Raw genomic sequence first — 23809 nt, 5'->3', positions numbered from 1 at the left:
GAGCTTATTATTTGCAATCTTCGAAAAGCCTATGGGAAAATCCTTAGGGATTTTATCGAGGGAACTAGTTTTATGCTAGCTGCCGATTAGCCTACAATGTGACGTCATAGTTTCTCCACTCTATACTGATATAAAACCCCCATTCTGCTAATTTCTTTCAAACATGGAAACATAAACTACAAGTTATCACCTAAACATGAGCTATAATGAAAACAACAGATAAAAACTGTTTCTTTAATAAAAACTGATTGCAATGCAGCTTGCCTGCAAGTCTAAAGCAGATATCCAAAGGAAAAAAGGTAATTGCTGATCTTGCGTGTTCGATTTCTGGTTAGTTGATTAGTGCATGATTCTGATTTGTTTTACTAAATAATACTTCATAAATAATAGATCATGATATAATCAGCTAACTGCAGTACATTTAGTTTTACATTATATTTAGTATAAGCATAACTCATATGAGTATGTCTGCAATATATTTAATGCCTTATAAAAAAATCCTCGTTCTCAATTTTTGATATCAATGAATCAAATGGCTCTACAATGGAGCTAAAACTACAATATCTACTTCAAAAAAACTGAGGTGATATTATTGAGATTATTATTAAGTCAACATGATGTCTGGCATTTCGCCTCTCTCGCAGCAGACCTTGACGCTTCTCAGAGATGAGGAAAAACCTATTTCCTCCTCGCTACAAGAAAGTCATAAACCTGTCAATCATATCTGATACGTAATCCTTCAGAGGTTACTGTAAACCTGCATGTGTCTCCAAAGGAAGCGATATGGGGAATTAATAGGGATTGTGAAGGATATATAGCCGGCTTGTGAAGGGAGATGTTATTATTATGCGCTGCAACTATATTCGGTCGCATATAACATTCAGAAATGCAGCTGTAATACTGAGACCTCTATTAACCTGCCGCGGAAGTCTAATGCTGGCAAACTCTATTAGAAACTTTTCTAATATGAGTAATGTGCTGCATAATCCCGTACTCCTTCCTTGAAGATTGGACAAAGGTTTGTATTAAACAGCATAAGCCAGGTGGTGACACTGTGGATCATCATGGTTTATATGCGTATTTGGTCTGTTTGCGGTAGAATAATTCAGTGATAGGGAGAGAAGTGAGCAAAAAGATACTGAAGATGATCCTCAGACGTTGATAGATCCTGAACTCACATTAGGACTGCAAAGTTTTTCAACATTAACACTTAATGGGCTGGTCCACAGTGTATTTTTAAGGCTTGGTGGTATTTATAAAATGCAAAGCAATGCTTATGCTTCACTTGTAGAAAAATGTTACTTTTTCATACATCTTACTTTGATTATATACAGCTATTAACATGAAACCGAGTGTCATATTTTCTAGTTCCTCTGATAGGCCCACCATCAAGAGGCTTTGTTTGGTCAGCTAACATACAGATATGGCTACTGAGAACGCGCAAGTGTTTTAAAGAGAAATCGCACACCTCTGCAGTAAGTGCGTAAAACTACAACATGGTCTATCACAAGAAATACATGGCCAGCAGGGGGCAGTTATCTAACATGGTGAGCATACTGAACTGATACAGTATAGAGTGGAGGACTATGACGTCAATTTGTATGCAAAAACCCGGAAGCAAGTTAGCAGTTTAGCAGTTCCGGTTCCCTCGTCCCAAAGTGAATTTCAGTAAAATCGCTTAAATAAGGTCTGTGGCTAACACAAACTCAAGATACTTTCATGTTTTATTTTACAACATAAAACACATCAGTTACATCACACTCTTGATTTTTTAGTTCGCTTATGCTTCATTAAAAAGACGGTTGCTATCAAGTTGCTAAATGGGACTACAGGCGGTGTCGGAGACATTATATGTCATTGAGCTGAGCTGGTCTGGAGCGCAGCTCGCTTGTGTTGGGCATTTAGATTTGTCTGTTATTTAAGTATTTTCATTAATATTATTTTATAGTTTGTTGTATTTTTCTAATTGGGAATTCATATTGTGGGTAGATAATTCCTTCACATGTAAAGACTGTCAAGACAGATTAATTTGTTGATAATTTATTTTAATTAAACAATATTATGGGGATACAGCTTAATAGTGCAGCCTGTCTCTTTCCTGCTCTCTGTTATGCAAACGTGTCAATAAATGTGTTAGAAATACAGCATATTAACTGTCATTTTATTCTGATCAATTGATTTTTCCGTTGTTTTTTTTCTTTTTCTTTATCTGAACACATTTAACTCAGTCATAACTGCAGTATCCACTCCTTCATGAAATGTATAGCATATGTGACTGTATGGGCTGCTTTTCGCTGTACTTCGTGAAATAAAAGGAATACAAAATGTTGTTCTGTGTTTATGATGGAATTTGCAGGCATTTGATAGACTTGTCCCTCACGCCTCATTTCAGTCGTCTGTTAAGCTAAGTAGGCTGTGTGAATGAGAGCGATACACTTATTTAAATATGTCTTATGATAGTACTACTGTATGTAGGCACATTTACACATAGTTTTAAAACTTTTACAACAGCCGTGAAGCAAAACAAAATGTATTTCTCACCTAAAAACTATCCAAAAAGCACGTAGGTCTATGCATTTTTTTTTCGTATTTATTTGTTTATAACATATAGAGTGTATTATAATACAATAAACAGAGAGAGTAAATCTTTGTCATGGACCATATTTCTAAAAAATAAGCTTAAAAAGTTGTCTGTAGCAGGATGGTGCTGACGTCACAGGCGAGCTCCCTCAAGGCAGTGTAGTCCGTTTATAGCCAAATGTTAGCTTTACAGTTCTTGCATTTACATTTAAGCTCCAAACGTGCCTAAAGTTGTATTTTCGTGTGAGGATTATTTGGCTGGACAACGTGTAAGTGTAATGAACAGTGTTTGAACACAGAGCTTATTATTCACAATCTTTGAAAAGCCTATGGGAAAATCCTATAGGGATTTTATCGGGGGAACCAGTTTTATGCTAGCAGCCAATTGGCCTACAAGGTGACGTCATAGTTCCTTCACTCTATTCTGAGCACATGAGCTACTTGTAAACAGTGTGAAAATGGCATTCTTTAGGCAGCTGTGTGTGTTATCTTATACTAAATGATTTAACTGTTTAAAACGCTGATTTTGGTGTGTCTATTTAGGCTAAGTGCAAATAGCGCACCTCTTTGGAATAAGCTAGTCGAGTGCTTTTCGTCATCGCCGTTTGATCAACAGACACAAGAAAAGCAAAGAGCACTACTGACAGCAGAATGAGCAGCGTAGTTCATAGAGCGTGTGACAACATGCTTTGAGGCCGTTCAGAATATCCACGGTGTCTTAAAACCATAGAAAAAGTCTTAATTTTGATAAACTCAAATTAAGTCCTAATAGGCTTGAATTTGGTATACAAAGTCTTGAATTTCGTTACAAAGGTCTTAATTTTATTAATTTATTTTTGCATTTCCTAGGATTAAGTTCATACCGTAACAAAATCAACTGTTACTAATGTAGGCTAATTAAAAATTCATGCAGCATAGCGTTGAGTGTACCTCACACTCCACTTCATATGGGAATATACTTCACATAGAAAAGTGTTGCTGTGGCCAAGGAATCCGAATTGCGTTTGGGTCAAGCCTGTGCCAGGAAATGACTGCGACACCTACTGCTGTTGATGCCGGAAATCTTTTGAGCTAACATTGGGCGACAATGGGTGTTATGACCCTGGACTCCCATATGGGGGGTTGTCAAACACACCGCGTGTAGTACTTCTTGTCAGCACCAACCACCTATTGTGCAGTTCTGTGCGCCGGAGTCTTCTTCGGTTACTGAAACAGCTTTGGCAATCACTAATGAAGAAATTTCTACATTAGAAGAATGATAGTTTCTTCTTAATTAACAGTGCCAAACAGCATATCCCATTCTTTACATTAGGGATGCACCGATATCTTTTTTTTGGAACCAAACCGATCCGATCCCGATAACAAAAATTTCTGATTAACAACTGATACAGAACCGATCCCGATACTGTGCCGTTTTTTTATTTTATTTTATATTTTACATAATTCAGTACTTTGACCACAGTAAGCCAGGCTTTACAAACTATTTGCAGCACTGAAAATATTCCCCTCTGAAGAATAATCTTAGTCAGAATGACGAGAGAACAGAAACTCATTGTGAGAATAATGAGCGGAGCGGTGCACGGCGCGTCTGCGCAGCCAGATGCATCCATGACGCGCTTGATAAATCACTGAGACACAGCGTGCAGCCCTGTGGTATCTGTGGACACTTTCAAAACTGAGCAGCACAAAAGAAAAAAATCAGTGGGTTTAGGATATTTCCGATGTATTATTGAACCTTTTCTTATTAAAAATTTCAGGTAGCCCTACTTTGTGAAACGCATTTGATGCAAAACTAAATGCATTTTTCCACTGAGTACTTATATTAACAGGAACAAATAGTCTTGGAGAGTTTTTCGTGTTGTCATAAACAAATGCGGCACGCAGTTTGAACTGTGAATAAATGAAGAATGATTGACAGGCTCATTGGCGGGAAGCGCTGAACTGAAGCGCATTTGTTTAAGCGCTTGAATATTCATCTGTACTTCACATTAAACTATAGAATGGCTTCAGAACATTTGGGATATAGTAGACCTACATGACAACTTTCTAGTGCTTTATAATAAGCTACCTTCAAGGGTTTTGTTAACAGAATATAGCGCATGTGTAAGATCTGGTTTGGATCGGTACCAGCCTGGCCGATACCTGATCCAGCAAAAATTTGCAGTATCGAACCGGTATCCGATCCAAGTATTGGATCCAAGTAACATACCGTTGACGCTAGAAACTGCATGTAACAGATCAATTTTAACAAACAAAATTACTTTCAGGTTGTGACTCGTGAAAGGTTAAGCCTTTTGTGCTATAACAGCTCCTCTGGCCACGCCCCGTTGCTGCGCATGGTGTATTTGTGTGGTGAATGAGCATAACCAGAAGCCCTTGTGATCTCACTAGCCCGGATGTTTTTTTTTTGTAGTTCCCAAACTTTGTTTGCTGTAGGCTTTGCAAAGCTAACTCTGTAAAAGCCAACCTCTCACTTTGCATTTTGAGCATATTACATTCAGTGATGTTGTTTGTTCACACATATCAGTGTTTCCTCTAGGATTTTTTCCAGCTGTGGCAGCAGGCCTTTTGCACAAATCACCCAACTACCTATGGCGTTATTTCAATGACAAATGGAGAAATGTTATGAGCGCAGTATTACATGTTCAGATCGCATTTATGTAAAACAAGCATACGAATCTCTTTACTTGTGCGCCAATTTCCTCTGTTCTTGCACAAAACTTCTTGCAAACCCCCTCAAATATTCGCTGCTCAAGCGGAGATCTTCTTAAGCGCTCTAAAATAAACACTGCTGAAAAGCGATTTAGTGCATTTATGTAACGAGTATCTCTCCAACATTTATAAGATTTGCTAGAAATATTTATGAATTTCTCCAATAGACCTACAGAGCTGCATTAAGTAAAGTCCTGCGTCCCGAAGTAAAGTGCAACGGCTATAAACTCCAGCAAGATAAAATCATTTTATGCAGAACTACAGACCTTTATATATAAATAAAGTATAATAATAGAAACTGTGTTCAGCTGAACAGAAAGCTACGTCGTGTTTGCTGGCCTCATGCACCTGTCAGTCAGTCTGTCAGCACGTCACCTTAAAGGGTTAAACAAATAATGTACAGCACTACTACGGTTACAGAAAAGTTTGCGCTGTTATAATTCACTTACCTTTTAATTTGTTTTGGTGCGATTATAACCCGCTATTAAAAAGCAACAATGACTGAATTTTTAATGAGAAGCTGTAATGTAGCCGTGGCGGGATGAATTATGTGGCGCCCCGCCATGGCAGAATGAATGTAGCGGAAAGCATGTAGACACGTTACGCATCAGCTAAAGGACTATATTGTAGTGGACCACCCCTTTAAACTACACATGCAATATGTAAAATAAATTGGTGGTAATAGTATAGTTTAAGGCACGTTGAAGGATCTCTTCATAATTGAATTTTAAAGTTGAATTTTGATATTGTGTATTCACATACATTTTAAATGTTTTATAATTTTGTGAAGGGCTTACTGTAAAAATTGATGCGATGATAAAATAAAAAAAAAATACTACGATAAAAATTCATAACCTGTTTAACAGGAAGTTATGCAGCAAATAACCATAAATGAACTTTTCCAGAATATACCGCATGATACTTCACTTTTTATGCTTTTTGTTTCTCTTGAGTTATGCACATTCGAGTTCTATGTTATATGTAATGTTGATAAATAATGTTTATTGCATATATTATTATATAATATTATTACTTTACCATGTTTTACTATGATGCCGTTTAATAGCATTGTGAATAACACTGAGTGGGTGACTAAGTGGGCTCAGTGGTTAGCACTGTTGCCTCACAGCAAGAAGGTCACTTGTTCGAGTCCCATCATTTCTGTGTGGAGTTTGGGTTTCCTCCGGCTTTCTCCACAGTCCAAAGACATGCGGTACAGGTGAATTAAATAACCTAAATTGGCCATTGTGTGTGTGTGTGTGCGTGTGCGTGTGCGTGTGCGTGTGCGCGTGTTTGTGTGTGTGTGAATCAGTGTGTATGGATGTTTTCTAGTACTGGGTTGCAGCTGAAAAGGCATTCGCTGTATATGCTGGATAAGTTGGCGGTTCATTTCACTGTGGTGACCTTTGATGAATAAAGGGACTAAGCCAAAGATAAATGATTGAATGAATGAATAAGAGTGAGCGCCTTTTTTATATTAATATGTTTAGTCTCGGGCGAAGCAGCGACGCAGTAGGTAGTGCTGTCGCCTCTCAGCAAGAATGTCTCTGGTTCGAGCCTCAGCTCAGTTGGCGTTTCTGTGTGGAGTTTGCATGTTTTCCCTGCGTTCTCGTGGGTTCCCTCTGGGTTCCCTCTGGGTGCTCCGGTTTCCCCCACAGTCCAAAGACATGCGGTACAGGTGAATTGGGTAGGCTAAATTGTCAGTAGTGTATGTGTGTGTGGATGTTTCCCAGGGATGGGTTGCGGCAAGAATGGCATCCGCTGCGTAAAAACTTGTTGGATAAGTTGGCGGTTCATTCCGCTGTGGCGACCCTGGATCAATAAAGGAACTAAGTCGACAAGAAAATGAATGAATGAATGAATGAATGTTTAGTCTCTGTGGGAAAAAAGTTGTTTGTGATGAGCTTTGGTTCATTATATGAGTTTCTCATTCACATCTACTTATGGTTTTGTTTTTGTCTGTGCAGCAAAGTTAAGTTGTGTTGAAGAAAAGAAGAAGTATGAATGATGGTAAGTTATCAAAAAATTTAAAAGTACCGTTAAAAGTTAAAAAATATTTTTTACTGTTAATTTTATAGATTTTGTTTTTACTGTGAAAAACTTCTGCATCAGACAAGATCTAGGTGATATGTAAAATTGACTAAATGTTTAATTGTTGTTGTCTAAGTACTGTAATTCAATCTAATAAAACAAGACATAAAAAAGTTTCAAAAATTTTAAACATTCTTAACACTGTTTTAACTTATATATTTACAATTTATAGACACCAATTTACATTGTTATATTGTTATTTTACTATACTTAGGTAATTTTTTTGTCAATAAATGCCTGCAAATAATTTTGTTTGTAAATTATAAACCAGCTAATTTTCAGTTAAAGACACAGGCTACAAAAACAGCAACACTTTGCTTTGAGCTTAAAATATACTTATTCTGCATTGTATAATACATAATCTGATGGGTATTTTGAGTTGAAACTTTACAGACACATTCTGTGGACACTAAAGACTTACATCTTGCAAAAGTGGTCAAATATGAGCCTTTAATAATGCAACAGAAAATGTTACAATATGAATAATACATGCTGTACAAGACTTATCATGCTTAGTTCATGTAAATATTACATTAAATAGAATTTACAAATCATTTTAAAGTGTTGATAAAAATAACAACACAAGTAGTAATAGATTACGATGGTCTGTTTCCAAGCGCCAGCTTCACTGCAACTCTTCATCTTGGCAAGTGGGTAGATTTGTTAGCAGCACCTAAACAATCCAAAAATATACAGAGTTAGGATGAATGACAGGTAAATGGAAGGTAACTATTAAACTACAGTTTGAAATAGAAGTTCTGTTATGAAAAATACTGTACATTTTTCTATGTGCCATGCATCACAATTGTCTGTGATCAATGCACATCTTCTTGGGTTTATTTGCTCCAGGTTTCCAGGTGTGATTTGTGGATGCTCTTTGGGACATGATGTTGCATCTTTAGTGAGTACATCTGTCTGGCACTCGACCTCATAATACAATTAGGGCTCAGGGGACTGCAGAGAACTGCAGCTTTTATACAACTTTTCTAAAAAGAACACAATATAGAATTGTTTTATTTACAATATAATAATGACAGGCCACAGTTTTGAAAACTTGGACTAGTGCTGTGTTTCAATATGAATACTATTTTAATTTTAAATAGTCATCAAGTATAGAAGTAGTATGTCCTAAATCATAGTATGCTGAAATTGGTATAACAAAGGTTCCCGCTTAGTATTTCTAGTAGAAATTCAAAGTGCAGAACCATTTGTGTTCCAACTGCAAAAATCACAGATGACACATTGCGTGTTGGACAAAAATTCAATTAGACCCACAAACGCAGCTAAAAAGTGTTAACAAACTATAAACATGGGTGATGTGCGAGGCTAATCAATAAGTGGATTGGCAGATAGGGTTTAACCATTTGGTCAAGATGTCTGAGTGACTGTTAATTAATAAAGATGTATTTGGTGTAGAATGTAGTATAAGTTTGAAAAGTAGACATAGCATGTTTTCTAAAACAAGAAGAAGTAGGATTGACAACAATATCTTACGTAACAAGCCAAGGACACAAAGGTAAAGAATAAATCAGCATACACCTACCAAATTTGTGGAGACGGTAAAAACTCTGGCGATAAGCACTTCAGTCTGAATCTGAGCTGCTGACTGGACTCCATTCCCACTCTCCAAATTCTGGCTTGCTGAAGGTCTTTTTCTTTTTGCATTTTTTTCTTGTCTTAACCTGATGAGAAGGTCCAGGCTGGTCATCGTCCGTTGTCTCTTCTCTAAGGGATGAAGAGACTGAGCTGAAGGAAGCACTTGAAGGATCGGAATCAGAGAGCTGCTCAGATCTCCTCCTCTTCCTCTTGCCAGAAGTTTTTTCATTTCTTTTTCTTTTCTCTCCATGGCTCGACTCATCTTGGTTTTTGTGAGAAGATTCAAGCTGTTTGTTACTTTTAGATGGACTGAGGGAATCATCTGAAGTATCAGACAGCTGGACTGAGCTCCTCTTTTTCAGTTCTCTGCTCTCTGATCTGTTGTCTCTTTTTCTTTTAAGACCTCCCTCACTTTTCAAGGATTGGATATCAGGTGTCATATTTTCTGTTTTGTTGGCCTGATTAGAAGGTCCAGGCTGTTCGTCATCTCTGGGTGTTGCTTGAAAGGAAGCTTGAGAAAAATTACTCGAAGAATCAGAATCAGAGAGGTGGACTGATCTCCTTCTATTCTGTTCACTGTTCTCTGACCTGTCAGAGGTCTGTCTTTTTCTTTTTAGACCCCGTCTCATTTCAGCCTGACCTCCAAAGGTTTGGATATCAGGTGCCATATTCTCAGTGTTGTTGGCCTGATGAGAAGGTCCAGGCTGTTCATCATCTCTGGATGTTTCTTGAAAGGATGCTTGAGGTGAATCACTCGAAGAATCAGAATCCAAGAGGTAGACGGATCTCCTCCTTTTCTGTTTTCTGTTTTCTGACCTTTCACTTGTCTGTCTTTTTCTTTTAAGACCCTGTCTCAAGCCCAAGCTTTGGTCAGGTGATTCATAATCAAAAGTTGACCCCGAATCTGAATTAGAAGTTGACCCAGAATCGGAGGTGGACCCAGAATCTGACTCAGAAGTTGACCCAGAATCTGAAGTGGACCCAGAATCTGAATCTGAGGTGGTCCCAGAATCTGAATCAGAAGTTGACCCAGAATCTGCAGATCCAGAATCGTCAGTGCTGGACTCAGTTATAGGTGTCTCCACGGGTTCTTGTGGTCTATTAGTAAACACAGGATAAAACGCAACGGCTGCAGAGTCCCCAACAGCATCAACATCAACAGACCAGTAATCTGCATTTTGGCCCAGCAAATCCAGCAACGGATTGTATTCAGGACCAGGTGTCATGGGATACTGAGCAAGTTCACGGACAGCTGCTTCAACCAATTCATAATAAAAATCAAAGTTGGCAGCAGTCAATCGACGTGGTATGCGTATATCTGGGAGAATCTGTCTAACATTCCCACTAAGAATTGTAACAGAAATCAAAATTTGAGGCCCCTGATTAACAACGTTCAACCCATCATTTTGATTGACAACGATTAGGTTGACGTCATTGAAAGGGTCATTGCCATTCATCTTGACTTCTATTGAATTTACAGCTAAACTACAAATGTAAAAAAATAAATAAATAAAATTCTGCTGGAATGAACGCTCTGTCAAGATTTCAGATATTACTGTTTTAAAAATTCAAACTGACACTGACTGCTGCCTCTACTATTCTGGCATCTGCTGTATTGAATGTCAGAATGTCGGAATGTTGGCCTGTGATGTCATCAGTGTTGACATTCAAAACTCTAGGCCTGTGATGTGGCACTCTGCAACACTCTGGCTTTGACGATTCAGTTAAAACCAGTAGTGTGTGTGTTAACATTGTTAGTGGACATTTATGATTTTTTTTTATTTGTTATTTTGCTTATATATTATTTTGATTTTTTTTGTTTATTTTATTAATAATTTATTTTTAATTGTGTAACATTTGCTGTACAGTTACAGTAAAAAGAAATAGATGAGATTTATATTTTTACAGCAACCACTACAAAATTATAACATTATTACATTTATTGTTGTAAGTTTTTTTAGTACAGTAAAAATAATACTAAACTTCAACATAATATTTTTAAATAGGAATAATAACTGTAAAAAAAGTCCCTAAATTAGCAGTTTTTTATATTTTGTGTGTATTTTGACATGTTTTTGATTTTTATTTTATTTTTCCCTGTTCATTTATGCTTTTGAATTATATTATGGTACCTTGATCTTCCTTCCAACCACTTTTATTCTTGAAAAGTTAGAAAAAGTGACTTATTTACATTTTTAATAGTTGAAGTCAGGGGTTCTCAACCTTTCTCTCTTCAGGGCCCATCTTTTTCTCTTATCAATTTTAAAAGGTTGAACCGTCTGACATTAAAAAAAAAAAAAAGTTTATATAAAATGCTTATTTAAATGTTTAAATGTTAACAAAAATACATATACAGTTGTTATTTTCTTATTTTTCTACAGCATTGTATTATATATATATATTTATATATATATATATATATATATATATATATATATATATATATATATATATATATATATATATATATATATGTATGTGTATATATATATATATATATATATATATATATATATATACATACATATATATATATATATATATATATATATATATATATATATATATATATATATATATATATATATATATATATATATATATATATATTCAATTATTCATTTATTTATTTTTTTTTTTCTACTGGCTCAATCGGCCAGTGGTTCAGATTATTTGCCCTGCTAAATTTTTCACTGTCTCCCCAAGTTAATAGCTATTTCTTAGCCACATATTTTAAAAAATGTGTAAAAGGCCAAACATAATTATATATTTACAATTTTTATTAAGAATTACATTTCTTCAAGTTGAAGCAAGGACATTTTCACAGTATGTCTGATAATATTTCGTATTCTGGAGAAAGTTTTATTTGTCTTACTTCAGCTAAAATAAAAGCAGCTTAAAAAAAAAAAAAAAAACATTTTAAGGTCAATATTATTAGCCCTTTTAAGCAGTGTTTTCCCCGATAGTCTACAGAGCAAACCATCGTTATACAGTAACTTTCCTAATTACCCTAACATGCCTAGTTAACCTAATTAACCTAGTTAAGCTTTTAAATGTCATTTTAAGCTGTATAGAAGTGTCTATCTGAATATTAATGGGACATTTTTAAATAGATCTTGTGCAAGTAAAAAAGACAGATGGAGTTCACTTATTTCAACTAATAATCAAATAAAATAAAAACGCTAAATACCTAAATTTTGAAGAAATATTAATTTGTATCACATTTAGTATCACATAAGTATCACCTCCAAGATCAGATTTTATAGTGCTCAGCATATATGAGTAGGCCTCTCACACATCTCTCATTTAAATGAATATTTTTTTATTAGAAGCTTTGCAGTATTATATTTGTGCATATACATTATTAATCAGTACTGAAGCCAAATCTGGAGCTAATATAACAAAATACTTTGCAATATCAGTCTGAAAATAAATTAATAACCTAAACTTGTATGTTAGAGCAAATATAAAAAAAAAAATATTAAAAAGAGCATAAATCAGGAGAAATACATGTTTTGTAGTTTCGTAGTTTTTTTTTGTTTTTGAATGTTTTGCATGAAATAAAATTTCTATGTATAGAGATGTTTAGTAACTAAAACCTGTTCAATAAATCTGTTTTGTTAACTTGCACCTACAAATAATATATTACATAATGGATTATTAGTTTTATCATGATGCCATTTAAAAGCATTGTGAATAACACTGAGTGGGTGACTAAGTGGGCTCAGTGGTTAGCACTGTTGCCTCACAGCAAGAAGGTCACTTGTTCGAGTCCCATCATTTCTGTGTGGAGTTTGGGTTTCCTCCGGCTTTCTCCACAGTCCAAAGACATGCGGTACAGGTGAATTAAATAACCTAAAATGGCCATTGTGTGTGTGTGTGTGTGTGTGTGTGTGTGTGTGTGTGCGTGTGCGTGTGCGTGTGTGCGTGTGTGTGTGTGTGTGTGTGTGAATCAGTGTGTATGGATGTTTTCTAGTACTGGGTTGCAGCTGAAAAGGCATTCGCTGTATATGCTGGATAAGTTGGCGGTTCATTTCACTGTGGTGACCTTTGATGAATAAAGGGACTAAGCCAAAGATAAATGATTGAATGAATGAATAAGAGTGAGCGCCTTTTTTATATTAATATGTTTAGTCTCGGGCAAAGCAGCGACGCAGTAGGTAGTGCTGTCGCCTCTCAGCAAGAATGTCTCTGGTTCGAGCCTCAGCTCAGTTGGCGTTTCTGTGTGGAGTTTGCATGTTTTCCCTGCGTTCTTGTGGGTTCCCTCTGGGTTCCCTCTGGGTGCTCCGGTTTCCCCCACAGTCCAAAGACATGCGGTACAGGTGAATTGGGTAGGCTAAATTGTCAGTAGTGTATGAGTGTGTGTGTGTGTGTGTGTGTGTGGATGTTTCCCAGGGATGGGTTGCGGCTGGAATGGCATCCGCTGCGTAAAAACTTGTTGGATAAGTTGGCGGTTCATTCCGCTGTGGCGACCCTGGATCAATAAAGGGACTAAGTCGACAAGAAAATGAATGAATGAATGAATGAATGTTTAGTCTCTGTGGGAAAAAAGTTGTTTGTGATGAGCTTTGGTTCATTATATGAGTTTCTCATTCACATCTACTTATGGTTTTGTTTTTGTCTGTGCAGCAAAGTTAAGTTGTGTTGAAGAAAAGAAGAAGTATGAATGATGGTAAGTTATCAAAAAATTTGAAAAGTACCGTTAAAAGTTAAAAAAATATTTTTTACTGTTAATTTTATAGATTTTGTTTTTACTGTGAAAAACTTCTGCATCAGACAAGATCTAGGTGATATGTAAAATTGACTAAATGTTTAATTGTTGTTGTCTAAGTACTGTAATTCAATCTAATAAAACAAGACATAAAAAAGTTTCAAAAATTTTAAACATTCTTAACACTGTTTTAACTTATATATTTACAATTTATAGACACCAATTTACATTGTTATATTGTTATTTTACTATATTTAGGTAATTTTTTTGTCAATAAATGCCTGCAAATAATTTTGTTTGTAAATTATAAACCAGCTCATTTGCAGTTAAAGACACAGGCTACAAAAACAGCAACACTTTGCTTTGAGCTTAAAATATACTTATTCTGCATTGTATAATACATAATCTGATGGGTATTTTGAGTTGAAACTTTACAGACACATTCTGTGGACACTAAAGACTTACATCTTGCAAAAGTGGTCAAATATGAGCCTTTAATAATGCAACAGAAAATGTTACAATATGAATAATACATGCTGTACAAGACTTATCATGCTTAGTTCATGTAAATATTACATTAAATAGAATTTACAAATCATTTTAAAGTGTTGATAAAAATAACAACACAAGTAGTAATAGATTACGATGGTCTGTTTCCAAGCGCCAGCTTCACTGCAACTCTTCATCTTGGCAAGTGGGTAGATTTGTTAGCAGCACCTAAACAATCCAAAAATATACAGAGTTAGGATGAATGACAGGTAAATGGAAGGTAACTATTAAACTACAGTTTGAAATAGAAGTTCTGTTATGAAAAATACTGTACATTTTTCTATGTGCCATGCATCACAATTGTCTGTGATCAATGCACATCTTCTTGGGTTTATTTGCTCCAGGTTTCCAGGTGTGATTTGTGGATGCTCTTTGGGACATGATGTTGCATCTTTAGTGAGTACATCTGTCTGGCACTCGACCTCATAATACAATTAGGGCTCAGGGGACTGCAGAGAACTGCAGCTTTTATACAACTTTTCTAAAAAGAACACAATATAGAATTGTTTTATTTACAATATAATAATGACAGGCCACAGTTTTGAAAACTTGGACTAGTGCTGTGTTTCAATATGAATACTATTTTAATTTTAAATAGTCATCAAGTATAGAAGTAGTATGTCCTAAATCATAGTATGCTGAAATTGGTATAACAAAGGTTCCCGCTTAGTATTTCTAGTAGAAATTCAAAGTGCAGAACCATTTGTGTTCCAACTGCAAAAATCACAGATGACACATTGCGTGTTGGACAAAAATTCAATTAGACCCACAAACGCAGCTAAAAAGTGTTAACAAACTATAAACATGGGTGATGTGCGAGGCTAATCAATAAGTGGATTGGCAGATAGGGTTTAACCATTTGGTCAAGATGTCTGAGTGACTGTTAATTAATAAAGATGTATTTGGTGTAGAATGTAGTATAAGTTTGAAAAGTAGACATAGCATGTTTTCTAAAACAAGAAGAAGTAGGATTGACAACAATATCTTACGTAACAAGCCAAGGACACAAAGGTAAAGAATAAATCAGCATACACCTACCAAATTTGTGGAGACGGTAAAAACTCTGGCGATAAGCACTTCAGTCTGAATCTGAGCTGCTGACTGGACTCCATTCCCACTCTCCAAATTCTGGCTTGCTGAAGGTCTTTTTCTTTTTGCATTTTTTTCTTGTCTTAACCTGATGAGAAGGTCCAGGCTGGTCATCGTCCGTTGTCTCTTCTCTAAGGGATGAAGAGACTGAGCTGAAGGAAGCACTTGAAGGATCGGAATCAGAGAGCTGCTCAGATCTCCTCCTCTTCCTCTTGCCAGAAGTTTTTTCATTTCTTTTTCTTTTCTCTCCATGGCTCGACTCATCTTGGTTTTTGTGAGAAGATTCAAGCTGTTTATTACTTTTAGATGGACTGAGGGAATCATCTGAAGTATCAGACAGCTGGACTGAGCTCCTCTTTTTCAGTTCTCTGCTCTCTGATCTGTTGTCTCTTTTTCTTTTAAGACCTCCCTCACTTTTCAAGGATTGGATATCAGGTGTCATATTTTCTGTTTTGTTGGCCTGATAAGAAGGTCCAGGCTGTTCGTCATCTCTGGGTGTTGCTTGAAAGGAAGCTTGAGAAAAATTACTCGAAGAATCAGAATCAGAGAGGTGGACTGATCTCCTTCTATTCTGTTCACTGTTCTCTGACCTGTCAGAGGTCTGTCTTTTTCTTTTTAGACCCCGTCTCATTTCAGCCTGATCTCCAAAGGTTTGGATATCAGGTGCCATATTCTCAGTGTTGTTGGCCTGATGAGAAGGTCCAGGCTGTTCATCATCTCTGGATGTTTCTTGAAAGGATGCTTGAGGTGAATCACTCGAAGAATCAGAATCCAAGAGGTAGACGGATCTCCTCCTTTTCTGTTTTCTGTTTTCTGACCTTTCACTTGTCTGTCTTTTTCTTTTAAGACCCTGTCTCAAGCCCAAGCTTTGGTCAGGTGATTCATAATCAAAAGTTGACCCCGAATCTGAATTAGAAGTTGACCCAGAATCGGAGGTGGACCCAGAATCTGACTCAGAAGTTGACCCAGAATCTGAAGTGGACCCAGAATCTGAATCTGAAGTGGACCCAGAATCTGAATCAGAAGTTGACCCAGAATCTGCAGATCCAGAATCGTCAGTGCTGGACTCAGTTATAGGTGTCTCCACGGGTTCTTGTGGTCTATTAGTAAACACAGGATAAAACGCAACGGCTGCAGAGTCCCCAACAGCATCAACATCAACAGACCAGTAATCTGCATTTTGGCCCAGCAAATCCAGCAACGGATTGTATTCAGGACCAGGTGTCATGGAATACTGAGCAAGTTCACGGACAGCTGCTTCAACCAATTCATAATAAAAATCAAAGTTGGCAGCAGTCAATCGACGTGGTATGCGTATATCTGGGAGAATCTGTCTAACATTCCCACTAAGAATTGTAACAGAAATCAAAATTTGAGGCCCCTGATTAACAACGTTCAACCCATCATTTTGATTGACAACGATTAGGTTGACGTCATTGAAAGGGTCATTGCCATTCATCTTGACTTCTATTGAATTTACAGCTAAACTACAAATGTAAAAAAATAAATAAATAAAATTCTGCTGGAATGAACGCTCTGTCAAGATTTCAGATATTACTGTTTTAAAACTTCAAACTGACACTGACTGCTGCCTCTACTATTCTGGCATCTGCTGTTTAGAATGTCAGAATGTCGGAATGTTGGCCTGTGATGTCATCAGTGTTGACATTCAAAACTCTAGGCCTGTGATGTGGCACTCTGCAACACTCTGGCTCTGACGATTCAGTTAAAACCAGTAGTGTGTGTGTTAACATTGTTAGTGGACATTTATGATTTTTTTTTATTTGTTATTTTGTTTATATATTATTTTGATTTTTTTTTGTTTATTTTATTAATAATTTATTTTTAATTGTGTAACATTTGCTGTACAGTTACAGTAAAAAGAAATAGATAAGATTTATATTTTTACAGCAACCACTACAAAATTATAACATTATCACATTTATTGTTGTAAGTTTTTTTAGTACAGTAAAAATAATACTAAACTTCAACACAATATTTTTAAATAGGAATAATAACTGTAAAAAAAAGTCCCTAAATTAGCAGTTTTTTATATTTTGTGTGTATTTTGACATGTTTTTGATTTTTATTTTATTTTTCCCTGTTCATTTATGCTTTTGAATTATATTATGGTACCTTGATCTTCCTTCCAACCACTTTTATTCTTGAAAAGTTAGAAAAAGTGACTTATTTACATTTTTAATAGTTGAAGTCAGGGGTTCTCAACCTTTCTCTCTTCAGGGCCCATCTTTTTCTCTTATCAATTTTAAAAGGTTGAACCGTCTGACATTAAAAAAAAAAAAGTTTATATAAAATGCTTATTTAAATGTTTAAATGTTAACAAAAATACATATACAGTTGTTATTTTCTTATTTTTCTACAGCATTGTATTATATATATATTTATATATATATATATATATATATATATATATATATATATATATATATATATATATATATATATATGTATATATATATATATATATATATATATATATATATATATATATATATATATATATATATATATATATATATATATATATATATTCAATTATTCATTTATTTATTTATTTTTTTCTACTGGCTCAATCGGCCAGTGGTTCAGATTATTTGCCCTGCTAAATTTTTCACTGTCTCCCCAAGTTAATAGCTATTTCTTAGCCACATATTTAAAAAAATGTGTAAAAGGCCAAACATAATTATATATTTACAATTTTTATTAAGAATTACATTTCTTCAAGTTGAAGCAAGGACATTTTCACAGTATGTCTGATAATATTTCGTATTCTGGAGAAAGTTTTATTTGTCTTACTTCAGCTAAAATAAAAGCAGCTTAAAAAAAAAAAAAAAAAAACATTTTAAGGTCAATATTATTAGCCCTTTTAAGCAGTGTTTTCCCCGATAGTCTACAGAGCAAACCATCGTTATACAGTAACTTTCCTAATTACCCTAACATGCCTAGTTAACCTAATTAACCTAGTTAAGCTTTTAAATGTCATTTTAAGCTGTATAGAAGTGTCTATCTGAATATTAATGGGACATTTTTAAATAGATCTTGTGCAAGTAAAAAAGACAGATGGAGTTCACTTATTTCAACTAATAATCAAATAAAATAAAAACGCTAAATACCTAAATTTTGAAGAAATATTAATTTGTATCACATTTAGTATCACATAAGTATCACCTCCAAGATCAGATTTTATAGTGCTCAGCATATATGAGTAGGCCTCTCACACATCTCTCATTTAAATGAATATTTTTTTATTAGAAGCTTTGCAGTATTATATTTGTGCATATACATTATTAATCAGTACTGAAGCCAAATCTGGAGCTAATATAACAAAATACTTTGCAATATCAGTCTGAAAATAAATTAATAACCTAAACTTGTATGTTAGAGCAAATATAAAAAAAAAAAATATTAAAAAGAGCATAAATCAGGAGAAATACATGTTTTGTAGTTTCGTAGTTTTTTTTTGTTTTTGAATGTTTTGCATGAAATAAAATTTCTATGTATAGAGATGTTCAGTAACTAAAACCTGTTCAATAAATCTGTTTTGTTAACTTGCACCTACAAATAATATATTACATAATGGATTATTAGTTTTATCATGATGCCATTTAAAAGCATTGTGAATAACACTGAGTGGGTGACTAAGTGGGCTCAGTGGTTAGCACTGTTGCCTCACAGCAAGAAGGTCACTTGTTCGAGTCCCATCATTTCTGTGTGGAGTTTGGGTTTCCTCCGGCTTTCTCCACAGTCCAAAGACATGCGGTACAGGTGAATTAAATAACCTAAAATGGCCATTGTGTGTGTGTGTGTGTGTGTGTGTGTGTGTGTGTGTGTGTGTGTGTGTGTGCGTGTGCGTGTGCGTGTGCGTGTGTGCGTGTGTGTGTGTGTGTGTGTGTGAATCAGTGTGTATGGATGTTTTCTAGTACTGGGTTGCAGCTGAAAAGGCATTCGCTGTATATGCTGGATAAGTTGGCGGTTCATTTCACTGTGGTGACCTTTGATGAATAAAGGGACTAAGCCAAAGATAAATGATTGAATGAATGAATAAGAGTGAGCGCCTTTTTTATATTAATATGTTTAGTCTCGGGCAAAGCAGCGACGCAGTAGGTAGTGCTGTCGCCTCTCAGCAAGAATGTCTCTGGTTCGAGCCTCAGCTCAGTTGGCGTTTCTGTGTGGAGTTTGCATGTTTTCCCTGCGTTCTTGTGGGTTCCCTCTGGGTTCCCTCTGGGTGCTCCGGTTTCCCCCACAGTCCAAAGACATGCGGTACAGGTGAATTGGGTAGGCTAAATTGTCAGTAGTGTATGAGTGTGTGTGTGTGTGTGTGTGTGGATGTTTCCCAGGGATGGGTTGCGGCTGGAATGGCATCCGCTGCGTAAAAACTTGTTGGATAAGTTGGCGGTTCATTCCGCTGTGGCGACCCTGGATCAATAAAGGGACTAAGTCGACAAGAAAATGAATGAATGAATGAATGAATGTTTAGTCTCTGTGGGAAAAAAGTTGTTTGTGATGAGCTTTGGTTCATTATATGAGTTTCTCATTCACATCTACTTATGGTTTTGTTTTTGTCTGTGCAGCAAAGTTAAGTTGTGTTGAAGAAAAGAAGAAGTATGAATGATGGTAAGTTATCAAAAAATTTGAAAAGTACCGTTAAAAGTTAAAAAAATATTTTTTACTGTTAATTTTATAGATTTTGTTTTTACTGTGAAAAACTTCTGCATCAGACAAGATCTAGGTGATATGTAAAATTGACTAAATGTTTAATTGTTGTTGTCTAAGTACTGTAATTCAATCTAATAAAACAAGACATAAAAAAGTTTCAAAAATTTTAAACATTCTTAACACTGTTTTAACTTATATATTTACAATTTATAGACACCAATTTACATTGTTATATTGTTATTTTACTATATTTAGGTAATTTTTTTGTCAATAAATGCCTGCAAATAATTTTGTTTGTAAATTATAAACCAGCTCATTTGCAGTTAAAGACACAGGCTACAAAAACAGCAACACTTTGCTTTGAGCTTAAAATATACTTATTCTGCATTGTATAATACATAATCTGATGGGTATTTTGAGTTGAAACTTTACAGACACATTCTGTGGACACTAAAGACTTACATCTTGCAAAAGTGGTCAAATATGAGCCTTTAATAATGCAACAGAAAATGTTACAATATGAATAATACATGCTGTACAAGACTTATCATGCTTAGTTCATGTAAATATTACATTAAATAGAATTTACAAATCATTTTAAAGTGTTGATAAAAATAACAACACAAGTAGTAATAGATTACGATGGTCTGTTTCCAAGCGCCAGCTTCACTGCAACTCTTCATCTTGGCAAGTGGGTAGATTTGTTAGCAGCACCTAAACAATCCAAAAATATACAGAGTTAGGATGAATGACAGGTAAATGGAAGGTAACTATTAAACTACAGTTTGAAATAGAAGTTCTGTTATGAAAAATACTGTACATTTTTCTATGTGCCATGCATCACAATTGTCTGTGATCAATGCACATCTTCTTGGGTTTATTTGCTCCAGGTTTCCAGGTGTGATTTGTGGATGCTCTTTGGGACATGATGTTGCATCTTTAGTGAGTACATCTGTCTGGCACTCGACCTCATAATACAATTAGGGCTCAGGGGACTGCAGAGAACTGCAGCTTTTATACAACTTTTCTAAAAAGAACACAATATAGAATTGTTTTATTTACAATATAATAATGACAGGCCACAGTTTTGAAAACTTGGACTAGTGCTGTGTTTCAATATGAATACTATTTTAATTTTAAATAGTCATCAAGTATAGAAGTAGTATGTCCTAAATCATAGTATGCTGAAATTGGTATAACAAAGGTTCCCGCTTAGTATTTCTAGTAGAAATTCAAAGTGCAGAACCATTTGTGTTCCAACTGCAAAAATCACAGATGACACATTGCGTGTTGGACAAAAATTCAATTAGACCCACAAACGCAGCTAAAAAGTGTTAACAAACTATAAACATGGGTGATGTGCGAGGCTAATCAATAAGTGGATTGGCAGATAGGGTTTAACCATTTGGTCAAGATGTCTGAGTGACTGTTAATTAATAAAGATGTATTTGGTGTAGAATGTAGTATAAGTTTGAAAAGTAGACATAGCATGTTTTCTAAAACAAGAAGAAGTAGGATTGACAACAATATCTTACGTAACAAGCCAAGGACACAAAGGTAAAGAATAAATCAGCATACACCTACCAAATTTGTGGAGACGGTAAAAACTCTGGCGATAAGCACTTCAGTCTGAATCTGAGCTGCTGACTGGACTCCATTCCCACTCTCCAAATTCTGGCTTGCTGAAGGTCTTTTTCTTTTTGCATTTTTTTCTTGTCTTAACCTGATGAGAAGGTCCAGGCTGGTCATCGTCCGTTGTCTCTTCTCTAAGGGATGAAGAGACTGAGCTGAAGGAAGCACTTGAAGGATCGGAATCAGAGAGCTGCTCAGATCTCCTCCTCTTCCTCTTGCCAGAAGTTTTTTCATTTCTTTTTCTTTTCTCTCCATGGCTCGACTCATCTTGGTTTTTGTGAGAAGATTCAAGCTGTTTATTACTTTTAGATGGACTGAGGGAATCATCTGAAGTATCAGACAGCTGGACTGAGCTCCTCTTTTTCAGTTCTCTGCTCTCTGATCTGTTGTCTCTTTTTCTTTTAAGACCTCCCTCACTTTTCAAGGATTGGATATCAGGTGTCATATTTTCTGTTTTGTTGGCCTGATAAGAAGGTCCAGGCTGTTCGCCATCTCTGGGTGTTGCTTGAAAGGAAGCTTGAGAAAAATTACTCGAAGAATCAGAATCAGAGAGGTGGACTGATCTCCTTCTATTCTGTTCACTGTTCTCTGACCTGTCAGAGGTCTGTCTTTTTCTTTTTAGACCCCGTCTCATTTCAGCCTGACCTCCAAAGGTTTGGATATCAGGTGCCATATTCTCAGTGTTGTTGGCCTGATGAGAAGGTCCAGGCTGTTCATCATCTCTGGATGTTTCTTGAAAGGATGCTTGAGGTGAATCACTCGAAGAATCAGAATCCAAGAGGTAGACGGATCTCCTCCTTTTCTGTTTTCTGTTTTCTGACCTTTCACTTGTCTGTCTTTTTCTTTTAAGACCCTGTCTCAAGCCCAAGCTTTGGTCAGGTGATTCATAATCAAAAGTTGACCCCGAATCTGAATTAGAAGTTGACCCAGAATCGGAGGTGGACCCAGAATCTGACTCAGAAGTTGACCCAGAATCTGAAGTGGACCCAGAATCTGAATCTGAAGTGGACCCAGAATCTGAATCAGAAGTTGACCCAGAATCTGCAGATCCAGAATCGTCAGTGCTGGACTCAGTTATAGGTGTCTCCACGGGTTCTTGTGGTCTATTAGTAAACACAGGATAAAACGCAACGGCTGCAGAGTCCCCAACAGCATCAACATCAACAGACCAGTAATCTGCATTTTGGCCCAGCAAATCCAGCAACGGATTGTATTCAGGACCAGGTGTCATGGAATACTGAGCAAGTTCACGGACAGCTGCTTCAACCAATTCATAATAAAAATCAAAGTTGGCAGCAGTCAATCGACGTGGTATGCGTATATCTGGGAGAATCTGTCTAACATTCCCACTAAGAATTGTAACAGAAATCAAAATTTGAGGCCCCTGATTAACAACGTTCAACCCATCATTTTGATTGACAACGATTAGGTTGACGTCATTGAAAGGGTCATTGCCATTCATCTTGACTTCTATTGAATTTACAGCTAAACTACAAATGTAAAAAAATAAATAAATAAAATTCTGCTGGAATGAACGCTCTGTCAAGATTTCAGATATTACTGTTTTAAAACTTCAAACTGACACTGACTGCTGCCTCTACTATTCTGGCATCTGCTGTTTAGAATGTCAGAATGTCGGAATGTTGGCCTGTGATGTCATCAGTGTTGACATTCAAAACTCTAGGCCTGTGATGTGGCACTCTGCAACACTCTGGCTTTGACGATTCAGTTAAAACCAGTAGTGTGTGTGTTAACATTGTTAGTGGACATTTATGATTTTTTTTTATTTGTTATTTTGTTTATATATTATTTTGATTTTTTTTTGTTTATTTTATTAATAATTTATTTTTAATTGTGTAACATTTGCTGTACAGTTACAGTAAAAAGAAATAGATAAGATTTATATTTTTACAGCAACCACTACAAAATTATAACATTATCACATTTATTGTTGTAAGTTTTTTTAGTACAGTAAAAATAATACTAAACTTCAACACAATATTTTTAAATAGGAATAATAACTGTAAAAAAAAGTCCCTAAATTAGCAGTTTTTTATATTTTGTGTGTATTTTGACATGTTTTTGATTTTTATTTTATTTTTCCCTGTTCATTTATGCTTTTGAAGAATTATATTATGGTACCTTGATCTTCCTTCCAACCACTTTTATTCT

At 35.6% G+C, this 23809-nt stretch overlaps 4 protein-coding genes across 11 annotated transcripts in view; 1 reads left to right on the top strand and 3 right to left on the bottom strand.

Annotated features, from left to right (window-relative positions):
• Positions 1-23809, top strand: part of sulf2b (sulfatase 2b) — a 544470-nt gene that overhangs the window by 51594 nt on the left and 469067 nt on the right. The window lies entirely within an intron of this gene.
• Positions 7820-11260, bottom strand: LOC137489182 (uncharacterized). 2 transcript variants are annotated; one of them, XR_015523310.1, is made up of 3 exons: positions 8927-11260; positions 8163-8369; positions 7820-8056 (listed from the first exon to the last, which is right to left on the bottom strand). XR_015523310.1 is itself a non-coding variant. In XM_087306751.1 (2 exons), the coding sequence occupies exon 1, from the start codon at positions 10434-10436 to the stop codon at positions 8967-8969; it is 1470 nt and encodes a 489-aa protein (XP_087162877.1). In that variant the 5' UTR covers positions 10437-11260; the 3' UTR covers positions 7820-8056; positions 8927-8966. The 2 variants fall into 2 exon arrangements, 1 of the variants encoding a protein (XP_087162877.1); XM_087306751.1 differs by lacking the exon at positions 8163-8369.
• On the bottom strand, positions 14171-17613 carry LOC137489180 (uncharacterized). 2 transcript variants are annotated; one of them, XR_015523308.1, is made up of 3 exons: positions 15278-17613; positions 14514-14720; positions 14171-14407 (listed from the first exon to the last, which is right to left on the bottom strand). XR_015523308.1 is itself a non-coding variant. In XM_087306749.1 (2 exons), exon 1 carries the CDS (start codon positions 16785-16787, stop codon positions 15318-15320), a length of 1470 nt encoding a protein of 489 aa, XP_087162875.1. In that variant the 5' UTR covers positions 16788-17613; the 3' UTR covers positions 14171-14407; positions 15278-15317. The 2 variants fall into 2 exon arrangements, 1 of the variants encoding a protein (XP_087162875.1); XM_087306749.1 differs by lacking the exon at positions 14514-14720.
• LOC137489179 (uncharacterized) lies at positions 20483-23726 on the bottom strand. 2 transcript variants are annotated; one of them, XR_015523309.1, is made up of 3 exons: positions 21590-23726; positions 20826-21032; positions 20483-20719 (listed from the first exon to the last, which is right to left on the bottom strand). XR_015523309.1 is itself a non-coding variant. In XM_087306750.1 (2 exons), exon 1 carries the CDS (start codon positions 23097-23099, stop codon positions 21630-21632), a length of 1470 nt encoding a protein of 489 aa, XP_087162876.1. In that variant the 5' UTR covers positions 23100-23726; the 3' UTR covers positions 20483-20719; positions 21590-21629. The 2 variants fall into 2 exon arrangements, 1 of the variants encoding a protein (XP_087162876.1); XM_087306750.1 differs by lacking the exon at positions 20826-21032.

The sequence above is a fragment of the Danio rerio genome, chromosome 23, assembly GCF_052040795.2.
Source record: "Danio rerio strain M-AB ecotype USA chromosome 23, GRCz13ab, whole genome shotgun sequence".
Classification (NCBI taxonomy): domain Eukaryota; kingdom Metazoa; phylum Chordata; class Actinopteri; order Cypriniformes; family Danionidae; genus Danio; species Danio rerio.
Note: the sequence above shows the minus strand (reverse complement) of the source record. Positions and strands in the feature narration are given on the sequence as shown.

Bases quoted from the DNA above. Each gene is read 5' to 3' on its own strand.
- LOC137489179 (XM_087306750.1), bottom strand. From the start codon at position 23,099: ATGAATGGCAATGACCCTTTCAATGACGTCAACCTAATCGTTGTCAAT.
- LOC137489182 (XM_087306751.1), bottom strand. From the start codon at position 10,436: ATGAATGGCAATGACCCTTTCAATGACGTCAACCTAATCGTTGTCAAT.
- LOC137489180 (XM_087306749.1), bottom strand. From the start codon at position 16,787: ATGAATGGCAATGACCCTTTCAATGACGTCAACCTAATCGTTGTCAAT.